The sequence below is a fragment of the Cervus canadensis genome, chromosome 4 (assembly GCF_019320065.1).
Source record: "Cervus canadensis isolate Bull #8, Minnesota chromosome 4, ASM1932006v1, whole genome shotgun sequence".
Lineage (NCBI taxonomy): Eukaryota > Metazoa > Chordata > Mammalia > Artiodactyla > Cervidae > Cervus > Cervus canadensis.
The window spans coordinates 85,119,448-85,135,062 of record NC_057389.1 but is presented as its reverse complement, the minus strand read 5'-3'; the positions used below and the strand labels follow the sequence as shown (position 1 = coordinate 85,135,062).

Here is a 15,615-nt window from a genome sequence, read left to right as displayed (position 1 = left end):
TAAATGACACTACAGTTGGCTTAAGTCTTAATTTCATTTTCTAATAGTGTCCAGTAGCTCAGAGGGAACACAGGACAACATCTCCCATCTCATCTTCCACACTCAGGTCATCTCAGGCTTTTGAGTCTGGGGTCCCATTGGGCTTCATGACTAAGCCATTCCTCTGGAAAGCCTTCCCCAACACTGCCATTGAGCACTCCCACCTTCCTGCCCTGGTCCCTACAGAACATTCAGGGATCAGTGTGGTCATGTCTCCCCACGCGGTGATGCTGTCTCCCCCTGATTGTGCACTCCAGGAGGCCCTGAACCAGCCTTGATCAGCTCTGTGGCCCAGTGTCCAGCCAGATGGTAAAGAATCTGCCCACAATGTTGGAGACCCTGGTTCGATCCCTGGGTCAGGAAGATCCCCTGGAGTAGGAAATGGCAACCCACTCTAGTATGCTTGCCTGGAGAATTCTGTGGACAGAAGAGCCTGGCAGGCTACAGTCATGAGGTTGCAAAGAGTTGGGTACAACTAAGAAACTAACAGTTGTGACATAAGAGCCCCATTTTCCAGTGGTTCCCCACAAGGGGCTGAGCACAGAGGATACAGGATACATCATAGTTCCTCCGGTCACTCACTTGGTAGCCTATGGGGCCTCCCTTCCTCTGGTGAAAATACCCTAAATTCAGTCCAACCCCAGGACAGGCAGTGTATCAAGTCACCTTTCCTCCCTCCCATCATCCTTACCTGTCTGACAGCTGCCCAGACACAAAGGAACCGAGAAGCACGCCTACAAAGAACAGGGACGTGGTAAGGGGCGTCTTCCAATCCTCCTCACACACCAGACTCCACTGCCAGGGAAAAACACAAAGTGTGAGCCCAGCCCTCCAGCAGCTCCGGCCCCTGCCCAGCTCCGAGGGCATATTAGCGTGGCAGCCAGGCAGGCTCTCCTGCCCTGTGCCAGGCTCACTACTGTGCAAAGGGCGTAGGCTTCACAGCCCTGGGGTTGACTGCTGACTCTGTCAGTCACTGTCCTGCCCGAGGCTCACCCCCCTCTTCTGAAAGGAGGAGTGATACCTCTGGCCATGCTTACATTGTATACGGAGAAGTGAGCTGAGGCATGGCTTTGGCTAGCGAGCCCTCAACTGTGAAGTAGTATGAAGCAGAGGCTCTATTTCTGCTTCAGAAGTTACTGAAGCATGACCCTCGGGCATGGAGGGACAGTGTTTGAAATGCCTGCAGGGCAGGGTGGTGGGCATGGTCACTTGATCCAGGTATAAAAGCTTCTTCTACCTGTTGAAAAATCCAAGTGGTCCCCCAAAACCTGTGATTATATTTTCTGAGCAGAATCCTCCAGAGAACCCTGTGCTCCCTGGGCCACGTAACACCTTAGGCCAGGCGTAGGGCTTGATCCGGAGCCCCACTGTGCTAGGGGTGGTGTTCCCACCCCTCCTCAGTGCTCCTTATCTCCCCTCCACACTCCTCCACCCTCCTTTCCATGCAGCCCTCCCAGAAGTGTGGTACCTCCCACTCCCCAGGGCCCATGGGCTGTTGTAGCTCTAACAAGTCTGCTTGTGGACCCATAAAATGAGAGTTTCAGCTCTTGACTTAAGTCAATTCAGCATAATCTCAAGGGGAGGTTGCAAAGATTTCAAAATGTGTTCAGTGAGTTTTTGTGAATTAAAAAAGAAGCAGGTGCCAATAAGCATTTTGGGATAGTGGGTCAGGGGATTGCTGTGTGTGGTAAGACGATAAAGTCTATAGGAAAAACCTCCTGCCTCCCACCCAATCCCAGTCACCCACTCAGCAATGGTACTGCACCCATGACATTCCTAAGGCAGATTGGTTCTTAATCCTTTCAACTTGCCTGACATAGATTTAAAAGTGAATTCACATATTTGTATCATGCCCCATTTGCAGCAGAGAGAGATGGATATGAGGATACATACAAGAAAGATGTGTACAACAAACAGCTAAGGGAATTGTGGCAAATGAAAATCTCAGAGGAGCAGGGGTTACAAAAATAACCAAGCCAGGGGTAAGACTGACCTCTGGCTGTCCTGCCCAAAGGCCTGTCAGCTTGCCAGCGAAGCCCTGAAATCTGGCTTTGAATATCCCAGCAGCTCGGCTCTCAGGATCACAGTGTGCAGAGTAATAAACTCATTCTGCGGTACTCAGTTTGTCTGAGTACCGAGACCTGGGAGAAGCCTCTCCTATATACTTCCTTCCACAAAGGGGCCACTCTGTTATGCTGAGAATAACGTCCTTGAGAACACCCCCATCCTGGAGACAACAGCAGGATTCACGAGACTGCCTCGCCTTGTGCTCACAATGCTGCTCACAGGCAAGCTGCCCAAGCACAGCTCTGCAGAAGAAAAAACAATGAACCAGAAACTCTCTACCCCTCAGGCACAACTGAGGGTCAGTCCGAAACCGCACCCAGAGGAAGGCTGCCTTAGCTGGGGTACCTTGAATGGGCTTCAGGGGAAAAGGCACAAACCCTCTAAAACTGTATGGCCAGATTCACATGCTCTGCCAGGCCACGGGTCAGAAGGGAGACACGTACCTGAATTAATAACCACCAGCTTCTAAAAGTCACTCTCCCAAGAGCCTGGATCTGCCCCAACGCACAGACTGAAGCCCCAAAGCCTCATGGTGTGGTACATAACCCATTTTGCAGAAGAGTAAACTTAGTCTCTGAGACTAGTATTTGCCTGAAGTCAAAGCAAGTAAATGGGCAAGCTAACAACTTGGGCCTCAGAACTTTACCTTGTACCCATGTCCTGCTTTGGACAAGAACACCAAAGGCCAGATAAAATGAATTTATTACATACCACCCCTACACTTCTTCAAGGAATGTGACATCAGGACTAGGGGCAGAAGACCTCTACCACAGCCGTTAGCCTTGCCACAGCCGTTAGCCTTGGGGCCACTAAGTATCCATTATCAACCATTACCATTACATCTGCAGCCAAGCAGAAAAGCTCTTCCCAAGATAACGTGCTCTCCTTTGCTGTTTTAAAAACATTTTTCTATCAGGACATTGCCTTTGGGCAGCATAGATAGGACTTAAGAGACAGAAAGGAAAGAGGACAGCTGTCAGATGTCAGGCCTTGCATGAGCAAAAGAGTAAACAGAACTGGCTCCCTAATTTTCAGGCCCAGTGTAACTTGAAAATGTCGGACCCCTTGTTCAAAACAATTAGGAATTTCAAGATGTCAATAGCAGAGCATTAAAAATAAACGTGGGGCCCTAGGTGACTGACTGCAGGGATTGATGCCCATCAAGCTGGCCCTGATGGTGGGTCAAGCCTGGTCTGTTTGGGAGATGCAGCAAGGAAAGGAAATGTGAATTGGGTTCTGAGAAGGGTGAGGTGAGGGCCAGCTCCCCATTGCTCTCCTACTGGAGGCCATGAGGCCATGCATGGTTCTAGGTCCCCCTTCCCTCCCTGAAGAGGCACCCCCAAAGCCCTGTCAGCATTGAGAAGCACAGGTGGCCATGTGCACACAGCAGCCGTCTGCCCCAGGCCCATGGGGGGTGCTGTCTGTCTTTGGTAGAGAGTGCTGTCTGTCTCTGCTCAAGTCTGGCAGAGTAAGGCAGCTGGACCTCATGCTACTTAAGGTTGTTTCCAAGCCTGGGTTCCCTCTCGGGGAGTCACTGGACCCAAAGAGTCTCTTTGAAAGTTGCAAGAGGTCTGGTAATAGGATACAAAATTGGCAGATAAAATATTGGCTTCAGCTTACGGGACTAGTGTTCCAATAAATCAGCTGCCAGCGTGTAGGGGGACCCTTTTCTCCATGGGGCCATTCTTGAGAAGGCCAGGCCCTGCTTGCCCCAGACCCTTGGGGTTTTAGGGATGTATCTTAGGGCCTCAACTGTCAGGTCTCAGGGAACTCCCTGTGGTTAACAATGATATGGCAGGACCAGTGGGAGACAGTCTTTTCCTTGATGAGACAGAAGTGTCCTGTGGGTCTCTGCACATGTGTGTACACACATGCACACACAGACATACATACACAGGGTCAACTTAGAGACTAATGGCTGATGTCCTGGTGAGAGGCTGCCTGGTATTGGCCTGGAGCTATGCCCTCAGGTCAAACACTACCATTTCTGAAACATAACCCACACTCCTACATGCACTCTGGACAGAGTGGAATGTTCCAAACTGTGCAGGGTTGAGGCACTGGATATACTCTCATAGAATTACTGTGTCTGTCTCATCCTCCAGGTCTTAGGCCAATATTCCCCATTTGACTGGGTCATTTAGCCTTAAAGAACAAAAAACCAGGTCACAAGGTAATAGGGAACATGAGGACACTTGACCTAGAAGAATATGCGTATCATGCCCTCAACAGTAATAACAGAAAGGACAAGAACAGTGTATTGATTGCTCACTGTGTGCCTTGCATCATTCACGGGATCTCAAAGTTGCCATCTAAAAGTGGGTATTCCCTTTATCCCCAGTTTACAAATGAGGAAATGAAGGCACAGAGCAATGAAGTGACTAGCCCAAATTCTAGTGGATTGGTAAAAGGAATTGCTTAATCATTTATTCAACAGTCACTGAGCACCTGATCTGGGCCAGATGCTGAAGGGGCACAAAGCTGAAGGTCAAGCATGCTTTACAGGACAGGTCAGGTGTGCACATGTGCATGCATAAGCCCAGCCATCCTGGGTGGGATGTTCTCGGCCACTGTGTCCTTGCTCTCCGGCAGGACAGGAAAAGAGGCACCCCCTGTTCAACCTCCTCCAGATGGACAGAGTTCTATTTTTTTTATTTTATTTTATTTTATTTTTGGACAGAGTTCTAAAACCTGAACACATTCATATAATCATTTTAGTTAACTGAAGTGTACAACACTAGGCACGTGGTAGATGCTTAACAAATTGTTGATGAACAAATGCTGAACAGTTAGGAATAATGGAAAACTAGTTTGGAAATGTATGGAATCACACAATCCTTTGAAAGTCACCCTCAACCTTGAACTCGGCAAGTAGCCAAAGTCTAGTAATTTTAGCCCTCACCAAAGCCATAAAGGATCATAAAGATAAGAGTAGCCCCATGACTACATAGAACTGAGAACTCTGGAAGGCAGCTCGATGCTGAGCAAAGAGCACAGGCTGTCTTGGGTTCTGCCATTTCTGACCGTGTGACTTTGGGCCACTCATTCACCCCTGTTAGCCTGCTTTCTCTTCTTCAAAGAGGTGACAGTGATACTCCCTCCCAAAACTGTTGTGAGCATTGGACAGGAAATGTAAGTAGAGTGTCTGACAGCATCTGACACATACAGACCTCCTTAAAGGGTAGTTCCCTTTCTACTAATCTCATGCCTTTTACAAATAGTATTAATGAATAAGCAAAGCAGGTTGTACTGAAACCTGACTAGGCAGAAGAGATTGTTAGAAATGAGAACTTTCTATTCAGACTAAAAACCAGAAAAGTTTTCACCACAAGGTGTAAAATCCCTTTATAAATGGACTTCAATCTCAGAGACAACTGTGAATGAAAACCTAGCAATAGTTCATTTAAGAAAGGCTTTCTGCATTCTCTTATTTTTCATTCTGTGGGGAAAAGAGGAAGGAGTAGTTAGTTAATAATAGTACATACCTCTATCCACAATTTCTTCTTTATAACTTAGTTGTAAACTTAAAGCTGGAAATTTACTGACCATGGAGTGATGGGAGAAAGCTTGCTATTTAATTCTTTTTGTTTATAAGAGCTTTATTGAGATATAATTTACATACCATAAAATTCATTCTTCTTATGTGTATAATTCATTTATAATTTACTATATTCACAGAGTTGTGCAATCATCAGTATCATCTAATTTTAGAACAGTTTCATCACCCCTGAAAGAAACCCCATGCCCACTAGAGTCACTTCCAATTTTCTTTTCCCAGCCTGTGGCAATCACTCACATACACTCAGTCTCTTTGGATTTGCCTATTCTGGGTGTTGGGTGAGCTGACACAGATTGTGAAAGAATTCACAGAAATATTAACAAGAGAAGAAAAGAGAGTTTTTATTCCCTTTCCAAGGGAGGAAAGGGCCAGATGCATAGAGTGGTTGCTGGCCCCCAAGGGTGGGGTTTGAGTCTTTTATTGAGTTCAGAGGGCAAGGTGCAGGATAGAGGTGGTGGGTTCATATCTTTTCTGGTCCATAGTTGTATCTGGGCTAGCTGTGCTTCAATAGGATGTGTTTTTTGTTTTGTTTTGTTTTTTATCTGAAAATCTGTAACTTCCTGTTTTCAATAATTTTCCAGTCCTTGGGTGTCTGAAAGAGACTTGACAGCGGCCCTCGACAGGTGCTACTCTATTTTGAACAATGTTAGATGGGTTTACACTGGACATTTAATATTAAGTGGAATCATACAATATATAATCTTTTGTGACTGGCTTCTTTCAGTTAGCATAATGTTTTCAAGGTTCATCCATGTTGTTCTAAGTATCAGTACTTCATTCAAGTACTAATTATCAGTACTTTATTCCTTTTTATGGTTGAATAATATTCCACTGTTTGGATATACCACCTTTTATTTAGCCATTTGCCAGTTGGTAGACATTTGGGTTGTTTCTACCTTTTGGCTATTATGAATAAAGCTGTTATAAACTTTTGTACACAAGATATTGCAAGGGTATATGTTCTCATTTCTCTTGGGTATTTCTAAAGTGGCTGCATCATTGTATAATCCCAACAATAATGAACAAATGTTTCAATTTTTCCATATTCCTATCAACACTTGTTATTGTATATATTTTTAATTTTAACCATCCCAGGAGGCATTAAGAAGTATTTCATTATGGTTTGGACTTGATTGTGGTTGTGATTTTCCTAATGACTAATGATATTGAATATCTTTTGTGTTGAATCTGTAGATCAGTTTGGGGAGTTGCCATCTTGACAATATTATCTTCTGCTTCATGAACAGAACATAAGATATCTTTTCATTTACTTAGATCTTCATTTCTTTCAAAGATGCTTTGTAGTTTTCAGGGAATAAGTTGTGCTTTAGAAAAATAATTATTCCTGAAGAACTTTCTTTAGTATTTCTTGTAAGGTAGCACTGCTAGCCAAAAATTCTCTTAGGTGTGTGTGTGTGAGAGAGAGAGAGAGAGAATATCTATTTCAGTTTTAAAAGATAGTTTTGCTAGTTACATTAATAAGACTTTTTGTTGATGTGCCTTTTCTTTTAGCAGTTTAAATACATTATCCCCCTGCCTTTGGCCTCCTTTGTTTCTTTTTAAAAATGTATTTACTTATGGCAGCACTGGGTCTTTTTTGCCATGCACAGGCTTTCTCTAGTTGCAGCGAGTGGGGGTTACTCTCTAGTTGTGGTGCACAGGCTTCTTGTAGTGGCTTCTCCAGTTGTGGAGCGCAGGCTCTAGGGTGTGTGGGCTTCAGTAGTTGTGGTGCACAGGCTTAGTTACCCCTCAGCATGTGGAATCTTCCCGGACCAAGGATCAAAGCCACGGACCCTGCATTGACAGGAAGATTCTTAACCACAGGACTACCTGGGAAGTCCCCTCCTTTCTTTCTTATGACAAGTCAAATGTAAATCTTATGAGGGTTCCCTTGTATGTGTCCTATTGTTCTTACTGTTTTCAAAAATTTCCCTTGGTGTTTGATTTTAAGTAATCTCACCATGATTTGTCTGTATGCAAAAATCTTTTTGTTTCTTGGAATTGAGCTGAACTGTGTAGATTAATGTTTTTAATCATATTTGGTAAGTTTTCAGTCATTATTTCTTTCACTATCTTTTTTTCTGCTCCTTTCTCTCCTCTCCTTCTAGTGTTCCCTTTATGCACATTAGTCTGGTTAATAATGTTCCACATTGCTCTAAGAACTTGTTCATTTTTCTTCACTCCTTTTTTTCTGTTTTTTGGATTAGATAATTTCTATTTCTCTGTCTTCAAATTTGCTCATTCTTTCTTCTGTCTGTTCAAAGTTACTAGTAAGGCTCTCTAGTGAATTTTTAAATTTCAGCTACTGTTTATTTCAATTACAGAACTTTTATTTGATTCTTTTTTATATAACTTTCATTTTAATAACTTAATTGGTATTCTGTATTTGATGAGACATTGTCATGGTACCTTCTTTTTACTTTTTAAGCATGAATTCCTTTAGTTCTTTGAAAATACTTAAAACGCTGCTTTGAAGTTTTTGTTAAATCTGACATCTAGGCCCTTTCAGGCAATTTCTGTTTCCTATTTTTTTCCTGAGTGTGGGTCATGTTTTCCTGTTTCTTTGTACGTCTTGTAATTTTTGGTTAAAAACTGGACATTTCAGAAAATACATTGTAGAAACTCTGAGCATTGAATTTTCTCCCCCACACCCCTTCTCACCCCGACACACACCAGGGATACCTGTCTTTGTTTTTGTTTGCTTTTTTGTTTGTTTAATCACTTGGCTGGATTCTTAGTTCACTAAGGATTCCCCTTAGTGCAGGGGAAATTCTTATTTCCCCTGAAGTGTGAAGCCTCTGGTGTTGCTCCTCAGAAGACACAGCCTTGGGCATGTGTGCCAGCACCCTGGGAGAACAATGGATTTAGCAGGGCTCTTTTTGACTGTCTCTTCCCCCATTTTTTCTATTAAGCTGTCTCCCTCTGCTGATATCACACCTAGCTGTTGTTGTTCAGTCGCTAAGTCGTGTCTGACTCTTTGCAACCCCATTAACTGCAGCATGCCAGGCCTCCCTGTCCTTCACTTTCTCCCTGAGTTTGCTTAAACTCATGTCCACTGACTCAGTGATGCCATCCAACCTAGCTGTTAGGCTCCACCCATTGCTATATCATTCCTTTATTATATATTCCTTTATCATTCCTTTGTCATTCTTTATTGTGCACAAAACATGGCACAGACTAGTTCAATTAAATTCAAGCCCCTTTGAAAGAGCAGTTTTGAGGCAAGTCTTTGAGGGTTGTTCGGACTCCAGGAGTGTTGCTCTGAGCTGTCTCTTTTTCTGGTTCTCTCCGGTAATCTAGTTGCCCTATGGGTTAGCTTGCTGCTCTAATGGAGCTACTAGTCTCCTCATGATTGTTAGTCACCACAATTTCTGTTGTTTTAAAGAGCACTCTCAGGCTTCAACTTCTGTACATCCTGTGTAAAATGAAGTTATTTCCTGTGGGGACAGCTTCAGAGCTCTCGGTTGTTATGGTTGTTACGGACTACTTCTTCCCCTGGGGGAAAATACCTGAGCCCCTGCTCCAGGCTGTGGTAAGGGAAAGTGCCCTCAGAATGGCACTCCCTGCCTTATGAGTTAGACACTGGTTGGAGGTGGTAGCATCCTTTTTGGTTTGCCTCTCTTGGCATGGAATCTCCACTCTACAACAAACTGGGATAAGGGCATCCAGGGCCCTCATATTGTCAGCCTGTGGAAACTAGAGTACAGGTGCCACTACATGAGTATGGACTGAGTGGAGGATGGGATCCTCCAGTCTCCTGGCTGCACTCACCAGGAATTAAGCCTCTGCACTTGGAGCTCAGAAGATGGGAGGCTAAATCTTAAAAACCTCAATATCTTTCTTTTCTTATATTAGAGGTAAAGAAAAAGCACCCATAGGTGGAGAGGCATTGGTGAAGAGTTCTGTGGTCATCAGAGGTGGAGCCAAAGCAAAAGACCCAGGGAGTTTAAGTGGGATGGTAGGGATGGGAATGAAGGGGCCTGAGGGAGGAAGAAGGGGCATGCAGTCCTGTTTCCAGTCCTGTAAACACAGAGCAGGAGCCGCTAGCCTTGGACTGTCTGTGTCCATTGTTGGGATATGTGAGTCAACTGAGCCTTTCCCCAGAGGCTCTATTCTTTCTACTTCAAATGGAGATCCCTGCCTTTTTATTTTTATTATTTTGGGCTCTAGAGACATGCTTAAAACTATACCAAGGCTTCAGATAACAAGGCAGGCCTGCATTAGCCTGGAAGAACCCACCTGCCAATGCAGGAGACATAAGAGACATAGGTTCGATCCCTGGGTCAGGAAGATCCCCTGGAGGAGGGCAGGGCAACCCACTTCAGTATTTTTGCCTGGAGAATCCCATGGAGAGAGGAGCCTGGCAGGCTACAGTCCATAGGGTCACAAAGAGTCAGACACGACTAAGTAACTTAGCACGCACACACAGCCTGTCACAAAGAAGAAATTACAGTCCCTTCACAGGCCCAAGGCATCTACAGCTCCTCCGACCAGCTCTGCCAAGCCGTGTTTTTGTCAATACACCACCCTATCTCTTGGACAAAGTGTGAGGGGTCTTCTGCCCACCAGGAAAGATGGACAAAATCTTTATTCAGAAACTTGGCGGGAGGCTTGGGTGAAGCAGCCTCTGGACGAAGGCACATTCTGAGATCCTGGTGGCCTTTGTCAGAGGAACAGAACTTAGAGGCAACAGACAAACTGTTTGGCACGAGGCAGCTGATAAACAGGGAAGCAAATTCAGGCCACAGCTAGGAAAAGCCCCTCAGTCTCCTGTATTTGTTCTCTTTCTGCAGCACTGCCTGGAAATAAAAGTCTGTTGGTGTTGGCTGGAGGCTGAGGCTCCCACTTTATCCCCTTTGGAATCTGCCAGAGGGCAGGTCTGATATTCAGGCTGTCCCGACAGCCAAGCTGCCAGTCTCATACTAGCCAGCAGTATTCCAGGGCAGCCTGTAAGTCTGATGGAAAGAAAACAGCCTAAACCTGCTTCTTGTTTAAACTCTTCAGCTTTGGCAGAGGCCCCAAAGGAGGTACATCCCTTTGAGCTGCCATATGGAGTCCCAAGTAGTTGTCAGATGCTAGGCTCATTCTGGTCTCATCATTCCCTCTTTCACCACTCCTAGTGCCTCACATAAGCACCCTGTTAGCAAAGGATAAGGCCCCTCTGTTCCTATTTTATACCTTTGAGCTATGGGTGGGGAATCAGTGTGTTCTATTCTGTCCAGGCCCTAATTCTAGGTCCCAAGAAAGATAGCACAAGGCTAGTGCCTCCAGAGGCCCAGGCCCTTTGTTGGACATTCTATCATGGTTAAGGGCATAGCTGCCTGCAGCTCCACCCATGGGTTCCTAGAGGATGCCCCCAGCTGAAGGAGAGGATAGCAACTGATATGGTGGAGCAGCAGCCCTGCCTCAGGTCACTGGTGGTCTGCCACAGAAAGCTGCTCTTTATCAAACAAGCCCCCCCCGCCCACCGCCCAGGGCATCTGGAGTATGGGCCCTGACTCAGAGATGACTGCCTAGTTTTCTCAGCCCATGGACTGAAGAGGGTCAAGTCTACCTAATGATGTTCCATGGGAGAAGAAGACATGTTTGAGGCAAAGGCCAGCCCATGCCTAGACTCTGGCCAGGAGCCAGACTCACCCCTAAGGTTTGTCCAGTGGCTCTGCTCCTGAATCTAGGACCCCTGGAGATCAGCACATTCTCTGTACTATTTTCAAAACTTTGCTCTAAATGAAATTATTTCGAAATAAAGCTTTGTTTTTTAAAGTGATTCTTAGTTCTAAACAGGACAGATAAATTGCATTTCACAAATAGTCCTTAAGGAAGGAAATTACCTTGTACACCTATATACCCAGACAGATGCACTAACACAGGTCCCAACTCAGATACCAGGTTCCCGCCTCCTGGCATCCACTGGAAAGTACTTGCATGGCAAAACATGCCCTCCTTTGGTCCCTGACTGACCTGTCTTCCCTGTGAAGGGGTCAGGGGTCAGTTCAGATGGGCTTCTCTGTCCCAGAGGGTATGCTCATCAGGAGATCCCATACAGAGGTATAAAGCAGAGACCATCTGAGGATGATCCCCGTGCCAGTGTGGGGCCACAGGGGTGCAGAGAACTTGCTCAGGGTCCCCAACTTGCTCTTGTCAGGGAGATGAGGGCATTTCTCCCCTGGCAGTGGATTCAGACCTGTGTCCTATTCTCTGGCCCTAGAATTCCACTCTAGGAAAGGGGCTCTGCCTTTAGCAAGTCTCATCACCCATTGTACTGGCTGAAACATGACCCTTAGAACATGGCCCCAAATACCCATGATGCTCAGACAGAGATGACGAGGTCCTGCCCTTACTGCTCCTCATCCACCCACCCGTGATGCCCATTTGTTGGTGCTATGGGATGTTGCATAGCACATGATCTCACTGAATCCTCTCAACAACTCAGATAAGCCGGGCATTCTTATGATCCTCATTTTTAACAATTGTAATAAAATTCACACAACATAAAATGTAGCATCTTAACAATTTTTAAGTGTACAGTTCAGCAGTGTTAAATATATTCACATTATTGTGCAGTCAATCTCCAGAACTCTTTTCATCTTGCAAAATTAAACTCTATATCTATTAAATAACACCCCATTTCCCTCCCCTCCCAGCCCCTGGCAACTACCATTCTACTTTCTGTTCCCATGAGTTTGACTACTCTTCATATGGCATATAAGTGAAATCAGTTTCTGTCTTTTTCTGTGACTAGCTTATTTCATTTGGCATAATATCTTCAAGGTTCATTCATGTTGTAGCATGTGTCAGAACTTCCTTCCTCTTTTAAGGCTGAATACTATTCCATTGTGTGTATACACCACATTTTATTTATCCATTCATCTGTTGCTGGGTATTTGAGTTGCTTTTACTCTTTGTGACTAATACTGCCATGAACATGAATATGCAAATATTTGAAGGCTAGTGCTTATGGGTGGGGCCAGAACCAGTCCACCCATCTGACTCCAGAACTCTTTGTCCCACCACTCTCTAGGGAGAACCACCCACCCTACTCTCATGCTTCTCCCCTCCTTCCTCCCAATGACTAGTGTTCCTTTGCTTTTTATTTTACTCCTAGTACCGAAAAAGAAAGCAAGTAAGGGAAAAGCTGCTGAAAAAGGCAAATCTGGTTGTGTGTTTGTGAGTGTGTAATGTTGTGCATCCTCAGATGGGGAACGATGTATTTTCCCACAGGCCCACTTGGGCCGGGTGTAACAGGGATAGCCATGGACTTGTAAACCAGCCGCCACCTACCCAACCCTCACATCCTGAGGTGAACAGAACTATTAAGGAAGGGGAAAGAGCTAGGTGAACCCAACTGTCAAGGAGGACTGCAGTTAGTAGGGCCAGCTCTAGCCCAGATGCTGACCGCACTTCCAGGAACTGGGATGAGCTGACCCCTACTTTTAGATGTCTCAGGATCAGACTATGCTCAGAAGGCAGGTAAGCACTAGGAGCCCCAGTTAGGGGATCAAAGCCAGAGATGCCTGTGAGCTGTATGCTTATACTGTCTCTGTGAGTCTGTCCTTTCATGAGTGCCTTGGGACCAGGGTTATGCCTCCTCTAGTTCCCTGTTCACCAGTATCAGGAGGCCTCCTGCTCCTTTGTGGAGAAATTAGAGCTTCAGGACAGGACCCAAGCCTTACTATAGTTGTATAGCAGAGCAGGAGAGCCCCTGATGCTTCCAGAAGTCTGTGGCCAGGGAACAGACCAGACCTGCCCATGCCCTGCTCAGCAATAAGACTCTACTTTGTGTCTGCACATAGTCTCAGCAGCATCCCCACACCCCTCCTCATGCCTGCGGCAGGAATTTGACTCAGTCTGTGCTTCTGGGGAGCCTGGGGTTGACAGTATCTAGGCTCTTGGGAAACAACTTCCTCTTGTGAAACTGCCAGAGAAAAAGGCAGTTGACAGCTGCCTCCCTTCTCAGTTCTTCATGCCCTCCCTACTAGACAAACTGACCAGGAACGATCCTAAGCGAGTCCTGCCCTCTTGGGCTGCACACCTGTGTTACAAGTATAACCCAGATGACTGCTAGCCAGGTCTGATGAGGAATTGGGGACGCTGAGCCAGGCATGGCTAGGGTGTCTCCAGGGGGACTGATGCAGATGAAGGGTCGCTCACACACCCACCTCGGTGACGATGGTGGACAGGTAGATGTCCTGGCTAAATTCCCAGCCATCCAGGCAGCCCTCCTGCTCCAGCTGCTCCAGGTCCACATCGCGCCCCGGCTCCAGCCCGAGCGCCGAGAAGTTGACGATTTTCTCGAGTCGGTAGCGCCGGCAGCTCTGAAGCACCTCGCGGCCGTCCTGCAGCCGCACGGGGACACTGTGGTTGCGCCACGCGCTGCTCAGGTTCGCGGTGTCCGGCACCCGGCAGCGATGTTCCGGGGTCCCTGCCAGAAACACGACTGACATACCGTTGAAGCCGTTGGGGATGATGCTGGCGCTGAGTAGGAAGAAGATGAGGCGCTGGAAGGGCCCCCACTTGCCCAGGAAGGCGGTCACTTCGTCGTAGTCCCGCATGCTCCGCGCCTCTCTGCAGCTGGCAACGCGGGGTGATGAGAGCGCGTTCCCCGGACAGCGCCGCGCGGTCCAGGGCGTGGGCGTCAAAACGTTCTCGCGGAGCCTGCAAGCTGAGGGAAGGCGGGGCACGCGGTCGGGACCTTTCCCGGGAAGCGGGCTGCGGGCGTTAGAAGGTGGCTGGGAACTGGACGCGAAGCTGGATCCACTTTCTGGAAACAGAAACTCGGGACCACACCCCCATCCCGGCCGGGGCGGGGCGGGACGGGGTGGGGTGGAGCTCCAGGGCGGCTCCGCCGGTGCTCCGCCCCGCGCCCGCGGCGACCGGGCGGGGGCTAGGAGGTCAGCTGGCCGCGGGCGTAGGAAAAAGAGGACTAGTTCCATTGCCGCCCCTACCTTGCCCCGGCAAGCCCGGGCGCCCCCTAAGTGCTGAGCGCCCAGCCCCGGGCTGCCGGGTTGGGCAGCGTGTAAGGGCAGAGTCGAGATAAAGGGCAGAGTCGAGGCCGCAGAGCAAGGACTCTGAGAGGTCGGACCTCCCTGTCGCCGTCGCCTCAGGCCTCGTCCGGGGCTGGGATCTCTCTGTTGCCGCTTCCGACTCGGGGTCTGAGTTCAGGGAGCCTCGGGCCGGGCGCGTACGGGCGAGTCCGTGGAGCCGGTGCTCCCGGGAAACCTTTGCGGGCGTAGGGGTGACAGGAGCGCTCCCGCGCCCGCCAACTCGGAGCTCCCAACCCCCAATCCTAGGCTGCCGGATTCAGTCACCTGCCGGCGGCTTCCGAACAGCCCGGAGCCTCACCTTGAATAGGGGGAAACAGGCCCAGCTCCCCGAAGAGATGATCGAGGTCACACTTCGTCAGAGACAGGCTCGGACTGAGGGGAGGTGGGGAGCAGGGACTACCGGGTGGTCCCGGGATCCTGTTGGGGCCTCTGGAGAAGATTCTACGCGGAGCTTGACCCTTTGTGAGAGCACGGTAATGGAGACCCAGCTGACACCACTCCTGGGCTCTGATTTTGATTTCCCGGGGCTCTTCGTCGAGGATGGCTGCCAGAGGCTTCTTGGACTAGAGGCCTCTGGTTTGCAGAAGCGACCGCCCCCAGTCGGGGAACAGAGGGAGGCAGGAAGGGAGAAGGAAAAGATTCAGTTTGTCGCCCAGATTTGGCAGGGTAGCCAGAGCAGGCACCAGTCTGCTAGTGTCCAGGCCTAAGACCCCTCTGCTGTTGTGTGAGCGAGTCTGGGACTGCAATGGGAGTCCTGGGGTTCTTGAGGTGGAAGGGATTGACAGGCTGAAGGGCCCACCTCTTGAAGATTCTGTACAAATGCATTTGCGTCCAGGCCCTGATTAAGAGGTGGGAGGCATTTCTGCTCCATTTTTTATAACCTCCAGTCTTGGCTGGCTTTCTATC

General features: G+C 47.8%; 1 protein-coding gene across 2 annotated transcripts in view; it reads right to left on the bottom strand.

The window, feature by feature from the left end:
• Positions 1-14,806, bottom strand: part of SLC22A4 (solute carrier family 22 member 4) — a 40,608-nt gene extending 25,802 nt beyond the window's left edge. Inside the window, exons 1-2 of one of the 2 annotated variants that reach the window (XR_006269063.1) lie at positions 13,825-14,806; positions 731-834 (exon numbers count right to left, since the gene is read on the bottom strand). Coding sequence is in view for 1 of the 2 variants with exons in the window: in XM_043466009.1 (XP_043321944.1) it covers positions 731-834; positions 13,825-14,598 (878 nt within the window). In the remaining variant the exon portion in view is untranslated. The remainder of the gene's footprint in view (positions 1-730; positions 835-13,824) is intronic. The other variant, XM_043466009.1, reaches the window with a different exon arrangement.
• Between the last annotated feature and the right edge of the window lie 809 nt (positions 14,807-15,615).